Raw genomic sequence first — 14,883 nt, 5'->3', positions numbered from 1 at the left:
TTCCTTCGTGGCTCAGATGGTAAAGAATCTGCCTGCCAATTCAGGAGACCCAGGTTTGATCCCTGGGTCGGGAAGATTCCCCTGGAGAAGGGAATGGGTACCCACTCCAGTATCCTAATCATATGTAAAACATTTAAAGGAACTGAAAAATGGAAACACAAAAATGAGCAAGCAATAAGAGGCTACCAATACATGACCAGGGATATGTGAAAGATAACAAATATGACTTTGATAAATGAAAAAGATAAGCTCTGAAATAAAAAACTTCAATGAACGCATTCAACAGCAGATTTGCTAAATAGAAACACTGATCTGACAGATAAGTCTGAAAAGCTATCTGAACCATCATACAGATACTGAAACGGGAAATATGAGACAAAGGTTAAGAGTCATAAAGGACAGATAAAGAAGGTCGAAATTAAGTCTAATTAGAATTTCAGAAGGAAAGAGTAGAAAACAAGAAATGAAGAGATAATGGTTGAGAATTTTCCAGAACCCACCAAAGAACTAAAATTTGAAGTTAAAGAAAATACAACTGGTTCATTCAACAGCTATTTACTGAGTGCCTACTATACTCCAGGGACCTTTTAGAAGCAATGGATAAATACAAAAAGTACCCACCGAGGCAGAACCCAAGAGAAAAGGACAGTTAGATTGACGACAGACGTCTCAAAAGAAAATGAGAGCTTCGAGGCGGAGCTCACATCCTGAAAGAGCTAAGGAAAAATAACTGGCAAAATACAACTATTTACCTGGCAGAACTACCTTTCAAGAATAATGGTGAAATAAAGTAATTTCCATAGAAACAAAAGTGGAGAACATTCGCCATCTAGAGATACAAACTAAATAAAAACGTTTTAAAGATGTACATGGAAAAGAAGCAGGGAAAGTGAAACGGCATGGAATGATGAGTAGATAAAGGGCAAATGTGAACCAAACATACGTGATCTACACAAAACCCATAAATTATCAATGAAAAAACAAACCTAGAATACTGGCTGCTAATGCCTGTGACATAGGATCGACTGAATGAAAGTGTTTACGATCCTAAACTCTTTAGGAGAAGGCTGCAGTATTCAATGCAGACTCAGTTAAGTAATCTTGGTAAGATTTCAGGGGTAATCACTGAAAGAATTGAAATGAAGAATCTAAGTGCCACAACAAGGACCTACCATAGAGCGCAGGCAACTATATTCAATATCCTGTGACAGACTACAACGGAAAAGAATATGAAAAAGAATGTGAGTACACGCATAACAATCATTTGCTGTAGAGTAGAAATTCACTGTAAATTAAGTATACTCCAATAAAATAACTTTAAAAATATATAATGAAAACTAAAAAGAAATAAAAGGGGAGAAAGAGAAAATGAACAGTCATAGTCGATCCTTTGAAGTAATAATAAAATAGATGCTCTGGTGAGGTTGATTCAGCGAAAAAACCAGGGAAGGCACGCGTCATGTTAAAAACAATAGAAAAGTAAGATCTTTCCCAAGGGCCCAGAGCAAACGAGAAACTCAGCTCAGAATAAGCCGGGAGCCTGGCTAACCTCCACTCCCCAGTATTCGCAGCAGTGTGCCTCCACGCGGGTGGGACACCAAGGACCAGATGCGCATGGCTCTGATGTCTGAGGTTTTTTTGGGCTCCTGTCCTGGGATGGATGTGCAAGAAGCAGAGCAGAGACACGAGAAACACCAGGACAGCCCCCAAGATCAAAGCAGGCTCCGCTTTCTTCAGTGGGGCAGCCACTTCTTTCAAATGGACCTTCATGTTTTGTGTGTGGGAGAAAGAATAATCTAGAAAGGGAGATTCGATCTGTTTTTAATGGTGCTCTGAAGCCTTGTTCCTAGTGAGAGAGGAGCCCCGCCGCTCCATCCTCCACCAAGCAAGTATTTCAAAGTCTCAGCATCAGTTTCAAAGACTCACTCCCTGGGGAAGGAACTGAAATATTTGGGTGGCGAGGGCGTGGACTTGTCCACAACACATCACGCTTTCTTCCGCCCAATGTCTGGCAACCAGATAAGGCTGAGATTCAGACATCAGAAAAGTCTGTGTTGAGGACCTTCAATGTAGGTGAAAAATCCACTGCATCTCCTAGAGCAGGATAAACAGGAGGCAGAGCTGGACCAAAACAGCCCGGCACTTGGCACTGACTTCTGACTTAACCCCTTGGCGCTTATTTCGCTTTGGAAGATGAAAAAAGGGGTGGCCGAGGTTTCAGTGCCCATTCTGCAGCGTTCATGCCGGGAGCACAGACAGCCATTCCCACGACAGGGAAGACAGCCGCCCCATCTGCATCGTATCATGTTCCCGACACCGCGAAACGAAACAAAATGACTCCACTGGTCAGTGGAGACCAGGATAGTAACTAAGTAAACAGGAGGTTCAACAAGATTTCTTGCAGGTTCTGAAGGGTGAGCGACCCGGCATCGTGTTGCATGGACCTGTTCCAAGGACTCCAAGTGCCGCCTGGCCCAAAGGAGACTGAGTCACAATCAAGACCCCCTGGATCCAAACCCAACTTGGCTACATGGACGGTCTGGGATGCTAGCTGGTCCCTTCACTTTCTCTTGCCTTAGGCTCCCCTTCTGCAAAGCTGGGACAATGCTCTCTTCCCAGCAGTGGTACAAGGATTAAATATGACAGCCACAGGGGGTCATTCTGGAATCTGAGCTCCCCTTCCACCTTCTGAGCTCTCCCAATTCACCCTCCCTTTCCATGATTAATACATTCGAGTTTTAAGTCCTTGAAAACACACTGTGTACACTCTGTGAGTCAGAGATAGAACTACAGTTCCTTTCATCACTCTGATAGAATATGAAAAATAAGCCCAAATTGGATCACATGCAAAACCGAAGACAGCAGTGTATTAGCAGTGAAGAACTCTAAGAGGGAAGGAATTGTTCTAGATGCTGAGCCTCCTGAATAGACAGAGGACTTCCTCTCGGGAATCAAAATATTAAAAATGAACTAGAATAAGCAAATAGTTTTGGACCAAAAGAAAATAAAGAATAATCTCTAACATATTTCCAAAACTTGTCAGAGGCCTTAAGAGAGGATTCTGGATAACATTTTACTTCTCCTGGAAGATTTTTGTCATTGTGCTGATCACACTGAGAATAGCCATCCAGTGATGTCACTGATGGTGCTGGTAGGACTACAAAGGGCTTAATCCAACCCCTGATACTGCAGATGAGAATGCTAAACCCAGAGAGGTCAAGCAATCCACCCAAGCCACACAGCCACCTGGAGGCAGTCCCAGGTCCTGATGTGCAGCGCTCTCATCTTCCACAGTGCCTTTTCGAGCTTCAGAAGACTTCATAACCATCCCTCTTTTGAAATAACCCTGGAATGCTTGACACAAACCTGGAAGTCCAGATTAAGGTATCTGGGGTTAGAGATCGCAACATCTCTCCTCTCTGATGTGTGTGGGTCATGTGTTCAGGGGAACCCACTGCAGCGTATGTGCCTGTTGCTTTTAAGGGTCATTTCATTCTTCATTTAAGATTCATATTTTCAAAAGTCAGGTGTCTACTCTCCAAGGGGCATCTTCTGGTTTGCTCAGAAAGTAGCATTAAGCAGTCATGCTGGATGGAATAGAAGCAGCCACCTTGGATGTAACTCGAAGGAAGTATGGGTGATAACACCCTCTCCCACACCCATTCATTTCAAGGGTGAAATCCCTAACAACACCAGTCTATAAAGCAGTCCTGATAGTGACCCACGAATTAGGTAGAAATTAAAGTACCCCAGACACACGCTGATATGGCCTGACTGGGGTTTGATCTCTAGAGCTCTTAGCAGAGGACCTTACACAGCGTGTTCACACACAGAGCATGCATAACCTCAAAGATCGACAATCCCAACACCAGAGAGATGTGGTCACCAGGCCAAAGAACACTGTTAACAGGCAGAAGAGGCGCTGCAAACCCTGAAGCCAGTGTTTCCCCCATAATTCAAGGTGGTCCTTCAACACTCCTCATTGACAATCAATTAAAGACATCCCGCCCCCCCGCAAATTGCCTGGGCACATTCAATCATTTGTTAGAAATCCAACCAACCTGTGATTGCAGACAAAGTTCAATAAAACTGCTCATCCCATCCACCCGAGCTCAGTGGTTAGAAGAGCTGAGGTTAGAACAAACCAAGATAAAGATGCAAACTGCCAGCCTGGGGTTGAGACAGTCCTGCCGCCAAGGGAGAGGGCACCTAACCTGCAATGCCCTGCTTCCTTGTGAAAGTGAAGTCGCTCAGTCGTGTCAGACTCTTTGCCACCCAGATGTAGCCAAGAAGCCTGTGGGGACTGCCAGCACCAGCTACCCCAACCATGAGGAATGCCCCCGCCCGGCCCCCAGCAGCCACCCACAGTAAGTGGGGTCTTCACTCTGCATGCTTTGGGGGGGGGATTTTTTTTTAATTGGAAACCTCAGCTTTCCCCACTTCTCTCAAATGTTGCTCTTTGCCCCAAAGGAGTTTTACCAAAATCATGCTGCCGGGATAGCCTCGACCTTTGTCCTTTTGCATTTCAGATAATCACATGGGTGGCGCTGCCTTCAAAATTGGATTTCTCCTTTCTTTTTTTGCCGGCTGGTGACTACCAGCCGGCGCGGACCTGTTTCGTGTCGCTCGCCCCAGACTCTGCGGTTCTCTACCCGCGTCCACCCTCTCCCTTCCGACTACTTGCTCACACACAGCTCAGAGATAACACGCATCCCATTGGATGCTCGGATCCCCGAGGAGGCGTGCGCGAAGCATCTTAGCCCTCGGCTTCTAGGGCAGTTTTCGTTCACCCACTCCTGCAACCAAAGCACCTCTCCATTAACACGGAATTCTCCAGGCCAGAATACTGGAGTGGGTAGCCTTTCCCTTCTCCAGGAGATCCTCCTAACCCAGGGATCGAACCTAGGTGTCGCGCATTGCAGGCGGATTCTTTACCAGCTGAGCCACCAGGGAAGCCCCGTTAACTCCCTAGCAGAGGGGTAAAAAGAAAAGCCACAACCCCGGGGCGAGCAGTTGCGACGCAGCCCTTCCGAGTGCACGATGAAGCTGGCGGGGGCCGGGAGGTAACCAACTGGTCTCAGCCTCCGCGCACCGTCCCGGCGGCCGGCTTGCTGGACTCCCGGCCTCTGCGGGGATTCGCGCGCCGCCCGCCGCCGCCGGGCCCCTTACCTCGCTGACGATGGTCGAGTGGGCCTGGACGTACCGCCAGCCGTCCCGGCACTGCACGAGCGGCGCGGAGCGGTTGGGGAAGGCGGCGAGCGGGTCGGCGCAGCTGAGCGCGCCGGGGGCGGCGCTGGCGTTGGCCGCCTCCAGGAGGTAGCGCTGGCAGCGGCCGTCGCCGCGGCCCTCGGGGGGCGCGGGGCCGGGGAGCGCGGGCGCCGTGCGGTTCCACTCCTCCTCGGGGCTCCAGCCGCAGCGCTCGGCCAGCGCGGCGGCGGTCGGCCCGCGGCACCAGTAGTGGTCGGGCCGGCTGCCCAGGAAGACCACGCCGACGAAGAGGAAGGCGAAGGTGACGCCCGTCAGGCACAGCAGCAGGAACACGCGCCGCTGGAAGCGCCCGAACTCGCCGGCCCGCTGCAGCGCCTCATCGAAGGACGGCATGGTGCGCCCGCCCGCCTTCCCCGAGCGCGTCTGCCCCCCGCCGCCCGGGGCCGCCGAGTGACCCGCCGGCCGACCGGCCGCCTCCTCCGCCCCGGCCGCCTCCCCCGCGCTCCCCGGCTCACGCCCCTGGGCGCAGCGCCAGCGGACGGCGCTCCTCGGGCCCCGGGGCCCCAGCCTCCCGCCCCCGGGGGCGTGGGGAGTGGGGGGGCCTCCGCGGAGGTCGGGGCCGCGCTCCCCCGGGGGTCGCCGCCGCGGGGCCGGGTGGGCGCGCGGCGGGGCCCGGGTGGCGCCGCCTGGCGGAGCGCCACCGCGCGCCGGGGACCTGGCCCAGGACTGCGAGTGACGCGCACAGCCTTCCCGGGCTGGCGCGCGGCTCCATTCGGTCCCTGCCAGCAGCCGGGTCCGCGGGCGGGCCTGGGTCGGGCTTCCAGACAAGAAAGTTCCAGGGCCACCTAACGACTCCCGGGCTCCCGGAACTCGGTTTCTTGAGGGTCCCGGCTGCAACCTGGGGGGGCGGGGGCGGGGGTCGGTGGGTGGAGGGGGGACCGAGGACGCCCGCGCTCCGGGTTCCACTCCTGTGCCCCGGGGAAGCCGAAGCCCCCCACCCCCTGGGCCTCGTCCCCTCGGAGCAGAGCCGCCCCGCGCGCCCCCCGACAGAACGGTCCCAGAACAGTGGACCGACTGCAGAACTTGGACTACTCGAGGTTAGATTCTTGGCGACATCTCAGATATTGTCCAACTTTCAAAAGGAGCAGCTGGGCAACCCACAGAGGCTGAGAGTCTTGTGCAGAATCCTGGAGTTCCAAGCGAGAAGGGACCTCGGACGCTTACAGGTTGCTTTAGCCGAGGCCTATTCTCTGCCTGAAATCGCCTGGAAAGCGTGCTTGCTGACCGGCTTGAATGGCTGTTTTTCATTTCCTGACGTTTCTCGCAAAGATTGGCAGAGCTGCGTCCGGTCTGGGGTCCGGGCCTCTGCTCTGCGCCCGGGCTGCTGGTCCGTCTGTCCGTGTCCGCGTCCGCGCTCCGATGCCTTCGCCGGGCGGGGTGGGAAGCCCCTTCTAGGCGGCAGCCTTCACGTGTGCTGACCACCCTACACTGTTAGCAGCTCCCACCTGCCCTGTCCTAGCTTCCCCCTTCTCGAGAAGTTTCCAGCTGTCTCCCCAGACCCCCACCCCAGCTATCCAAAAAGCGTTCTAGCTTAGATTTCTTTTCTCAGAGGGTAGAAAAACTGGTAGAGCGCAGGCTGACCTTTTTTTTTTTTTTTTTAATCCAGAGCTGGGACGGGAGCCAGGCTGTCCGGTTCACCAGCTTGTGACCTTGGTCACCTTACTTGGCCAGCCCAGTCTTCTCATGTCAAATGAGACATCCTCTCCTGGGCTTGCTATGATGGTTGAACAAATTATTACATATGAAGTGCCAAGAAAGTGCCGGACCCCTACTGTACCTTTTCACAAGTTAGCTCTTAATCCTATTGTTCTTTGTTGCGGAGTCAATCCTGTCCATGGCTAGGGATGCCCTAAGGCTTCCGGGTACTGGGAAGGAGTAACCGCTTTGGTAGGGGCACACAGTCGGGGCTGAGCGAATGATCGCCCTGGCTCCCTTGACGGTTCTCTCATCCTTGTTAGCTGCTGAACCAGGTCTCTCACCCGATTAGCAATGACTTCTGTGCATGCATGTTTCACACTCCAAGGTGTAGTCTCTGTTATTGACTGCCCCCGACCCCAGACTCAGTCTTTCCTCCTCCCACCCAGCTCCACCTCCCAGCTTGCCTTTCGGTGTAACCATACCCCTGTCCTAGACTCCTAGATATCATCTCAACACCCCTTACTCTCCAGGCCTTTACTCCAACGTGCCATCCCCTCATCCCTGTTTACCATCCCTCCCCGCTTACACACACTTGTGCACGTGTACAGACAAGCCCCCAGCACCCTTCCCTGCTTCATCTGTCTCCAAGGTGCTTATCACCATCTAACATGTGCATCTTTTTATTCCTTTGCTTTATTTATTTACTTTTGGCTGTGTCTTCCTTGCTGCATGCAGGCTTTCTCTAGTTGCAGAGTGGGATGGGAGCTACTCTCTAGTTGCCCAAGCTTCCCCTTGCCCTTGCAGTGGCTTCTCTTGTTGTGGAGCTGGGCTCTAGGGCGCGAGGGCTTCAGGAGGTGCGGCTCGTGGGCTCAGCAGTCGTTGCATACAGGCTCAGTTGCCCCAGGGCATGTGGAATCTTCCCGGACCAGGGATTGAACCTGTGTCTCCTGCGTTGGCAGGCAGATTCTTAATCCCTGGATCACCAGGGAAGTCCTACTGTATTTACTTGTTTTTCTCGTGTCCCCTGCCTAGGATGCAGGTTTCACGAGGGCAGAAAGTTCTGCTTTGTTCATTTCTATCTTGCGACCACCTAGAATATTGCTTGGTTCATAGTGGTTCTCTGTATATATTTGTGGAATACACGGATGCTTCCTGACACCACGCCTTAAACACACACACACACGTATGGCTTCCTCTCTTCTACTCGCCGCTGTCTTTGTTCACAGTGCTGCGGGGGCTCCTCACCCACAGCAGCTGTTCTGGGGGCCAGCCCGCCCTCCTCGCTGCCTTCCCACAGAGCAGCTCCGAGGTGCTGCCTTGAAGGGCTTGCCTTGTTTCTAAATTAAACACTCATTTCTCACCCTCCCTTTCAAGATCCCAACCTATATCCCTCACCAAGTTGTCCCCCCATGTGACAGCCAAACATAATACAACTTGCTAATCCTCAAATCCGTCCTTAACTTCCCTAAATCTGCGCCTGTTCACACAAAGTTTCTTCTTCCTGGCATTTCGCCCTCCCATCCTCACAGCTACGGCCCGACAAGGCCTGGGCAGAATGTCAGCACCCCCTCTGCTGAGTCCTCTGCAACCACCATACCTTCTTCCCTAAGTCACGTCTGTGCTCCGAACACGTCTAAGAACCTTCTTAAGAAATTTCACTACATTTTCCTTTGTATTGCCATTGTCAGGCTATTTTAATTTAATTTTTTAATTTAATGTATTTATTTTAAATAAAGTAAGCTGAGCATTTGGACAAGCAGACCTAGAGAAGTTGCTAAGATCATGGACTTTGGAATGTTTGAATCCCACTTCTGCTGAGTTGAATGACCTTCAGTTCAGTTCAGCTCAGTCGCTCAGTCGTGTCCGACTCTTTGCGACCCCATGAACCGCAGCACACCAGGCCTCCCTGTCCATCACCAACTCCCGCAGTTCACCCAAACCCATGTCCATTGAGTCGGTGATGCCATCCAACCATCTCATCCTCTGTCGTCCCCTTCTCCTCCTGCCCTCAATCTTTCCCAGCATCAGGGTCTTTTCAAATGAGTCAGCTCTTTGCATCAGGTGGCCAAAGTATTGGAGTTTCAGCTTCAACATCAGTCCTTCCAATGAACACTCAGGACTGATCTCCTTTAGGATGGACTGGTTGGATATCCTTGCAGTCCAAGGGACTCTCAAGAGTCTTCTCCAACACCACAGTTCAAAAGCATCAATTCTTCGGCACTCAGCTTTCTTTATAGTCCAATTCTCACATCCATACATGACCACTGGAAAAACCGTAGCCTTGACTAGACAGACCTTTATTGACAAAGTAAATGTCTCTGCTTTTTAATATGCTATCTAGGTTGGTCATAACTTTCCTTCCAAGGACTAAGCGTCTTTTAATTTCATGGCTGCAATCACCATCTGTAGTGATTTTGAAGCCCAGAAAAATAAAGTCAACCACTGTTTCCCCATCTATTTGCCATGAAGTGATGGGACTGGATGTCATGATCTTAGTTTTCTGAATGTTGAGCTTTAAGCCAACTTTTTCACTCTCCTCTTTCACTTTCATCAAGAAGCTCTTTAGTTCTTCGCTTTCTGCCGTAAGAGTGGTGTAATCTGCATATCTGAGGTTATTGATATTTCTCTTGGCAATCTTGATTCCAGCTTGTGCTTCCTCCTTGGGCAAGATATTTAGCCTTTTCTGTAAAATCGAGTAGTATGGAACCTTTACATTTTTAATGCAAATTACTTAGAACATGGTACAGAATCTGCTTGCAAGGCAGGAGATGCAGGAGACTCAGGTTTGATCCCTGGGTTGGGAAGATCCCCTGGAGAAAGAAATGGCAACCTACTCCAGTATTCTTGCCTGAAAACTCCCATGGACAGAGGAGCCTGGTGGGCTATAGTTCATGGAGTTGCAAAGAGTCAGACACAACTGAGTGAATAAAGCATGCTTAGCACATGATGAGTGCTATTAATATGTATAAGTTGGCTCTTAATAGAGTAATAAAAACCTCCACCCTTCCCAGAATTTGCAAATGTCCTGTAATTATGTCTTGTTCCTCTTCTTGTTATTGTTTAGTTGCCCAGTCGTGTCTGAATCTTTGTGACCTCATGGACTGCAGCACGCCAAGCCTCCCCGTCCCTCACCATTTCCCAAAGTTTGCCCAAGCTCACATCCATCGCATCAGTGATGCCATCCAGCCATCTCATCCTCTGATGCCCTCTTCTCCTTCTTCCCTCAGTCTTTCCCAGCATCAGGGACTTTTCTAATGAGTCATTTGTTCACATCAGATGGACCAGAATACTGGAGCTTCAGCTTCAGTATCAGTCCTTCTGGTGAATAATCAGAGTTGATCTCCCTTAAGATTGACCAGTTTGATCTTGCAGTCCAAGGGGCTTTCGGGTGTCTTCTCCAGTACCATAGTTCGAATGCATCAATTGTTTGGCCGTCTGCCTTTGTTTGTTATATCTTAGATGTGCAGCTATGAAGAACTAAGACTTCTAGACACAGATGCAGTCTCCGTCACATGCCTTCATGTCCTGTCCTTGTCACCCCCGCATCCTCCCAGGGCAGCTACCGGACCCTTTCTCTGGAGGGTGGGCCTGGGGGAGAGTCGTGCAGGCCCTAGGAGAGGGCTCAGGACTGCTGGGCAGGGAGTCGTGGGGTCTCAGATCCCAGCAGGGGCGGGGGTGGGTAGTGTGGGAGGTGAGGGGCAGGAAGATGGGAGGGGGCATGGGCTTCAGGTGGGTACACCCGCTTGGCCCTAGGGGAGAGGAAGGCAGAGTGTGGCCCCCTTTATTAAAGGTTCAGTCCCTCTCTTGTCCAAGTACAGCTGTTATGAAGTTGTTACTCATCTCATCCATGTTTTAACCCTTTTTATACCTGGGTACTACAAACATCAACACAGGGGTCCCCTGCGCTTCAGAAGTTTGTTTTATGAAAGAATTACATCAGCACCTGTTTTTTCCTAACCAAAGGAAATCAAAGAGGATTTTCGCTTTTATAATGAAAGATGAAAATTGAAAATAGCATTCGGTGTTTGTTTTGCAGTGAGTCGTTCAAGAAGCAGTGTGCACCCCAGCAGGGAGAGTGGCCCTGCCCAGCGCCTACACCCAGAAACTACATGCAGTGTCTCACCTTCAGGGCGGCATAGGTTTGAATTGCCTGTGAGCATCTGTGCTTCATCTCTGTTTATTTTCTGCGTCTGTTACCCAGGTGTGTCCTAAGGTGACTGCTTCTTTGCTTTTCCACACTTCAGCTTTGCAGAGGTTTCATGGGCAAGCTCTACCTTTGGAGAATGGGGGGAACCTGCATAGTACTTGGGATGCTTTGAAATTTACATGAATGATACCATACTCTGTATTTTTCTGTCACTTCCCTTTTTTATTCCACATTATATTTTTGAGACCTCTAAATCTTGATAAATATGGATCTAGCTCATTTACTGCTATGTATTATTCAATTGAATGGCTGTACTACAATATCCCAGAGACACTCAGCTCATTTTTAATTTTTCATAGTTATAAATGATATGGCAGTGAAGCTGTCATGCATGTTCCCTTGGCAAGAACTGATCTAAAGTAAATGCCTACAAGCAGACTGTCAGGACCACCAGTTCAGTTGTCATTCAGTCATGTCTGACTCTTTCTGACCCCATGGACTGCAGCATGCCAGGCTTCCCTGTCCATTACTAACTCCCGGAGCCTACTCAAACTCAAGTCCATTGTGTTGGTGATGCCATCCGACCATCTCATCCTCTGTCGTCCCCTTCTCCTCCCGCCTTCAATCTTTCCCAGCATCAGGTCTTTTCCAATGAGTCAGTTCTTCGCAACAAGTGGCCAAAGTGTTGGAGCTTCAGCTTCAACATCAGTCCTTCCAATGAATATTCAGGACTGATTTCCTGTAGGATGGACTGGTTGGATCCCTTTGCAGTCCAAAGGACTCTCAAGAGTTTTCTCCAACACCACAGTTCAAAAGCGTCAATTCTTCGGCGCTTAGCTTTTATAGTCCAACTCTCACATCCATATGTGACTACTGGAAAAAGCATAGCTTTGACTATATGGATCTTTGTTGGCAAAGTAATGTCTCTGCTTTTTTATATGCTCTCTAGGTTGGTCATAGCTTTTCTTCCAAGGAGCAACTGTCTTTTAATTTCATGGCTGCAGTCACCATCTGCAGTGATTTTGGAGCCCCCCAAAATAAAGTCTGACGCTGTTTCCACTGTTTCCCCATCTATTTGCCATGAAGTGATGGGACCAGATGCCATGATCTTAGTTTTCTAAATGTGGAGCTTTAAGCCAACTTTTTCACTCTCCTCTTTCACTTTCATCAAGAGGCTCTTTAGTTCTTCTTCACTTTCTGCCTTAAGGGTGGTGTCATCTGCATATCTGAGGTTACTGATATTTCTCCTGGCAATCGTGATTCCAGCTTGTGCTTCATCCAGCCCGGCATTTCGCGTAATGTACTCTGCATATAAGTTAAATAAGCAGGGTGACAATATATAGCCTTGGAGTACTCCTTTCCCGATTTGGAACCAGACTGTTGTTCCACGTCCAGTTCTAACTGTTGCGTCAGGACCATAGTATGTACCTATTTTGAGCTTCACCAGAGGTCGCCAAATTGCTTTCAGTGGGTGGCCCCAATTCATGTCTCATCAGCAACCTCTGAGATCATCCACATCCATGCTAACACACTTGCTCGTTACCCTCAAGGGCAGTAGCAGATACTCTGGGCTTAAAACGCAGTGCCGTTGTTCTGATTTACACACTACTAATTTGGTCAGACTGAGCACGTTTGCATCGAATCCCGTGGGCAGAGGAGCCTGGTGGGCTACCGTCCATGGGGTTGCAAGAGTCGCACATAAGTGAAAGCAGCTTAGCACTTGGCATTCATCATTTAGGTTTGTCTTCTGTGAGTCACTTCTCATATCCTCTGCCTGTGTTCTCTTTGTTACTTGCTTTTTCTTACTGAAGTTTTTGAAAATTACTTGTTTATTTGTTTGCTTTGCTTCTTTGTCAGCTATGTATTATGTTCTATCTCTTTAGTCCGTGGCTTGTCTTTTTTGTTTAAATTGGTATAATTAGAAGAAAAGCTATGACAAACCTAGACAGCAAATAAAAAGCAGAGACATCACTTTGCTGACAAAGGGCCCTGTAGACAAAGCTATTCTTTTTTTTCCAGTACTCATGTATAGATGTGAGATTTGGACCGTAAACAAGGCTGAGTGCTGAAGAACTGATGGTTTTGAATTGTGGTGCTGGAGAAAACTCTTGAGAGTTTTGGACTGCAACGAGATCAAACCAGTCCATCCTAAAGAAAATCAATCCAGAATATTCATTGGAAGGACTGATGCTGATGCTGAAGCTGAAGCCCCAGTACTTTGACCACCTGATGTGGCGAACTGACTCATTGGAAATGACCCTGATGCTGGGAAAGATTGAGGGCAGGAGGAGAAGGGGATGAGAGAGGATGAGATGGTTGGATGGTTGGATCACTGACTCAAAGGACATGAGTTTGAGCAAACTCTGGGAGACAGTGAAGGACAGGGGAACCTGGCGTGCTGCCATTCATGGGGTCGCAAAGAGTCAGACACGACTTAGCAACTGAACAACAAATAATTGCTCTGCAATGCTGCGTTAGGTTCTGCTGTGCAGTGAGTGAGTTGGCTATCTGTAGAAATATGTCCCCTCCCTCTTGGATTGTGGCTTGTCCTTTCACTGTGTTTGTTGTGTCCTGGTGACTACAAGTTTAAATTCTGATGTAGTACCATGTGTCAATTTGTTTTATAGCTTCTGCTTTTTGCATCTTCCAAAAAGAAAAAAAAAATGCATGAAAGAGTTTCTGGGCTCTTTGTTCTTTTTTACCACTCTACATGTCTACCTCCGTGACAGTATTTTACTATTAATCACAATAGTTCTGTAACATTTCTTAGTATTTGGGAGGACAAGTCTCGTCCCTTCTCTGCCCTTACTTTGTTCCTTTTCAGAGTCATCTTGGCAATTTGGGATTTTTTTTTCTTCTGTATAAATTTTATCCTTTATTAAGTTCCATAGAAATTCAATTGGGATTTTGATGTAAAATTATGTGTGCATTTTATTTCTCCCATTACTCTGTAGATTTATGAGAGAAAAGCCAAATCATGTTTCTCTTTCTATCTTAAAACAATGATATCTGTTTTATATCTGCACTGTCCAATAAGGTACCATTAGCCATATGTGGCTATTTGCATTTAAATTAAAATTAAGTGAAATGAAAGGCTCTGTTCTTAACGAGCCACAATTCAAGTACTCAATAACCAGTGCACAGTTGGTGACTGCAATATTGGACTATGATGATCAAGAACATTTCCAGCAATACAGAAAATTCTGTTGGACGGAGCTGGTCCAGACATGTGTGCATGCATGCTAAGTGGCTTCCGCTGTGTCCAACTCTTTTCGACCCTTTGGACTGTAGCCCACCAGGCTCTTTTGTCCATGGGATTCTCCAAGCAAGAATACTGGAGTGGGTTGCCATTTCTTTCTCCAGGAGATCTTACTGACCCAGGGATCGAACCAGTGTCTCTTAGGTCTCCTGCATTGGCAGACGGGTTCTAGGGCCACCTGGGAAGCCCATTCCAGACATAGTGGCCCATAAATGATTATTGAATAGGACCAACAATAATCTATTGGCCCACAACTCTTAGCTTTTGTTAAACATACAGACTTTAACTCTTTTTGAAAAGTTAATTGTTGGGGTTTATTTACCTAAAATTTTATAGTGGGTATGTTTAAAATCACATTTAGGAATGGATATACCAGATTATTAGTGTTTATTCACCACATATTGAGTTACCAAAATACGTCACAATGACATTTGTGCTTTTTGTAGAGCACAAAAAAAGACTGGTTTCCTTGGGAATGTTACAATAAATCTTGAAATAAAACTTTTGAAAACAATCCACTGACAGAAAATTTGGCAAGTGACTCGAGGCGTGTGCTCAAGCCTAAAGGGGA

At 48.5% G+C, this 14,883-nt stretch overlaps 1 protein-coding gene and 1 long non-coding RNA gene across 4 annotated transcripts in view; one reads left to right on the top strand and one right to left on the bottom strand.

Annotated features, from left to right (window-relative positions):
• Nucleotides 1–5,727, bottom strand: part of SLC22A3 (solute carrier family 22 member 3) — a 93,920-nt gene extending 88,193 nt beyond the window's left edge. Inside the window, exon 1 of one of the 3 annotated variants that reach the window (XR_006267229.1) lies at nucleotides 5,170–5,724. Coding sequence is in view for 2 of the 3 variants with exons in the window: in XM_043457209.1 (XP_043313144.1) it covers nucleotides 5,170–5,601 (432 nt within the window). In the remaining variant the exon portion in view is untranslated. Of the gene's footprint in view, nucleotides 1–5,169 lie in introns of all 3 variants that reach the window. The other 2 variants (XM_043457209.1, XM_043457208.1) reach the window with 2 other exon arrangements.
• On the top strand, nucleotides 5,466–13,096 carry LOC122434052. Its single transcript, XR_006267230.1, has 3 exons — nucleotides 5,466–5,602; nucleotides 10,943–11,107; nucleotides 13,073–13,096. It is a non-coding gene; the product is annotated as an uncharacterized LOC122434052 (long non-coding RNA).
• Nucleotides 13,097–14,883: the final 1,787 nt, after the last annotated feature.

This window comes from Cervus canadensis, chromosome 33 (assembly GCF_019320065.1).
Source record: "Cervus canadensis isolate Bull #8, Minnesota chromosome 33, ASM1932006v1, whole genome shotgun sequence".
In the NCBI taxonomy this organism is placed as follows: Eukaryota; Metazoa; Chordata; class Mammalia; order Artiodactyla; family Cervidae; genus Cervus; species Cervus canadensis.
Note: the sequence above shows the minus strand (reverse complement) of the source record. Positions and strands in the feature narration are given on the sequence as shown.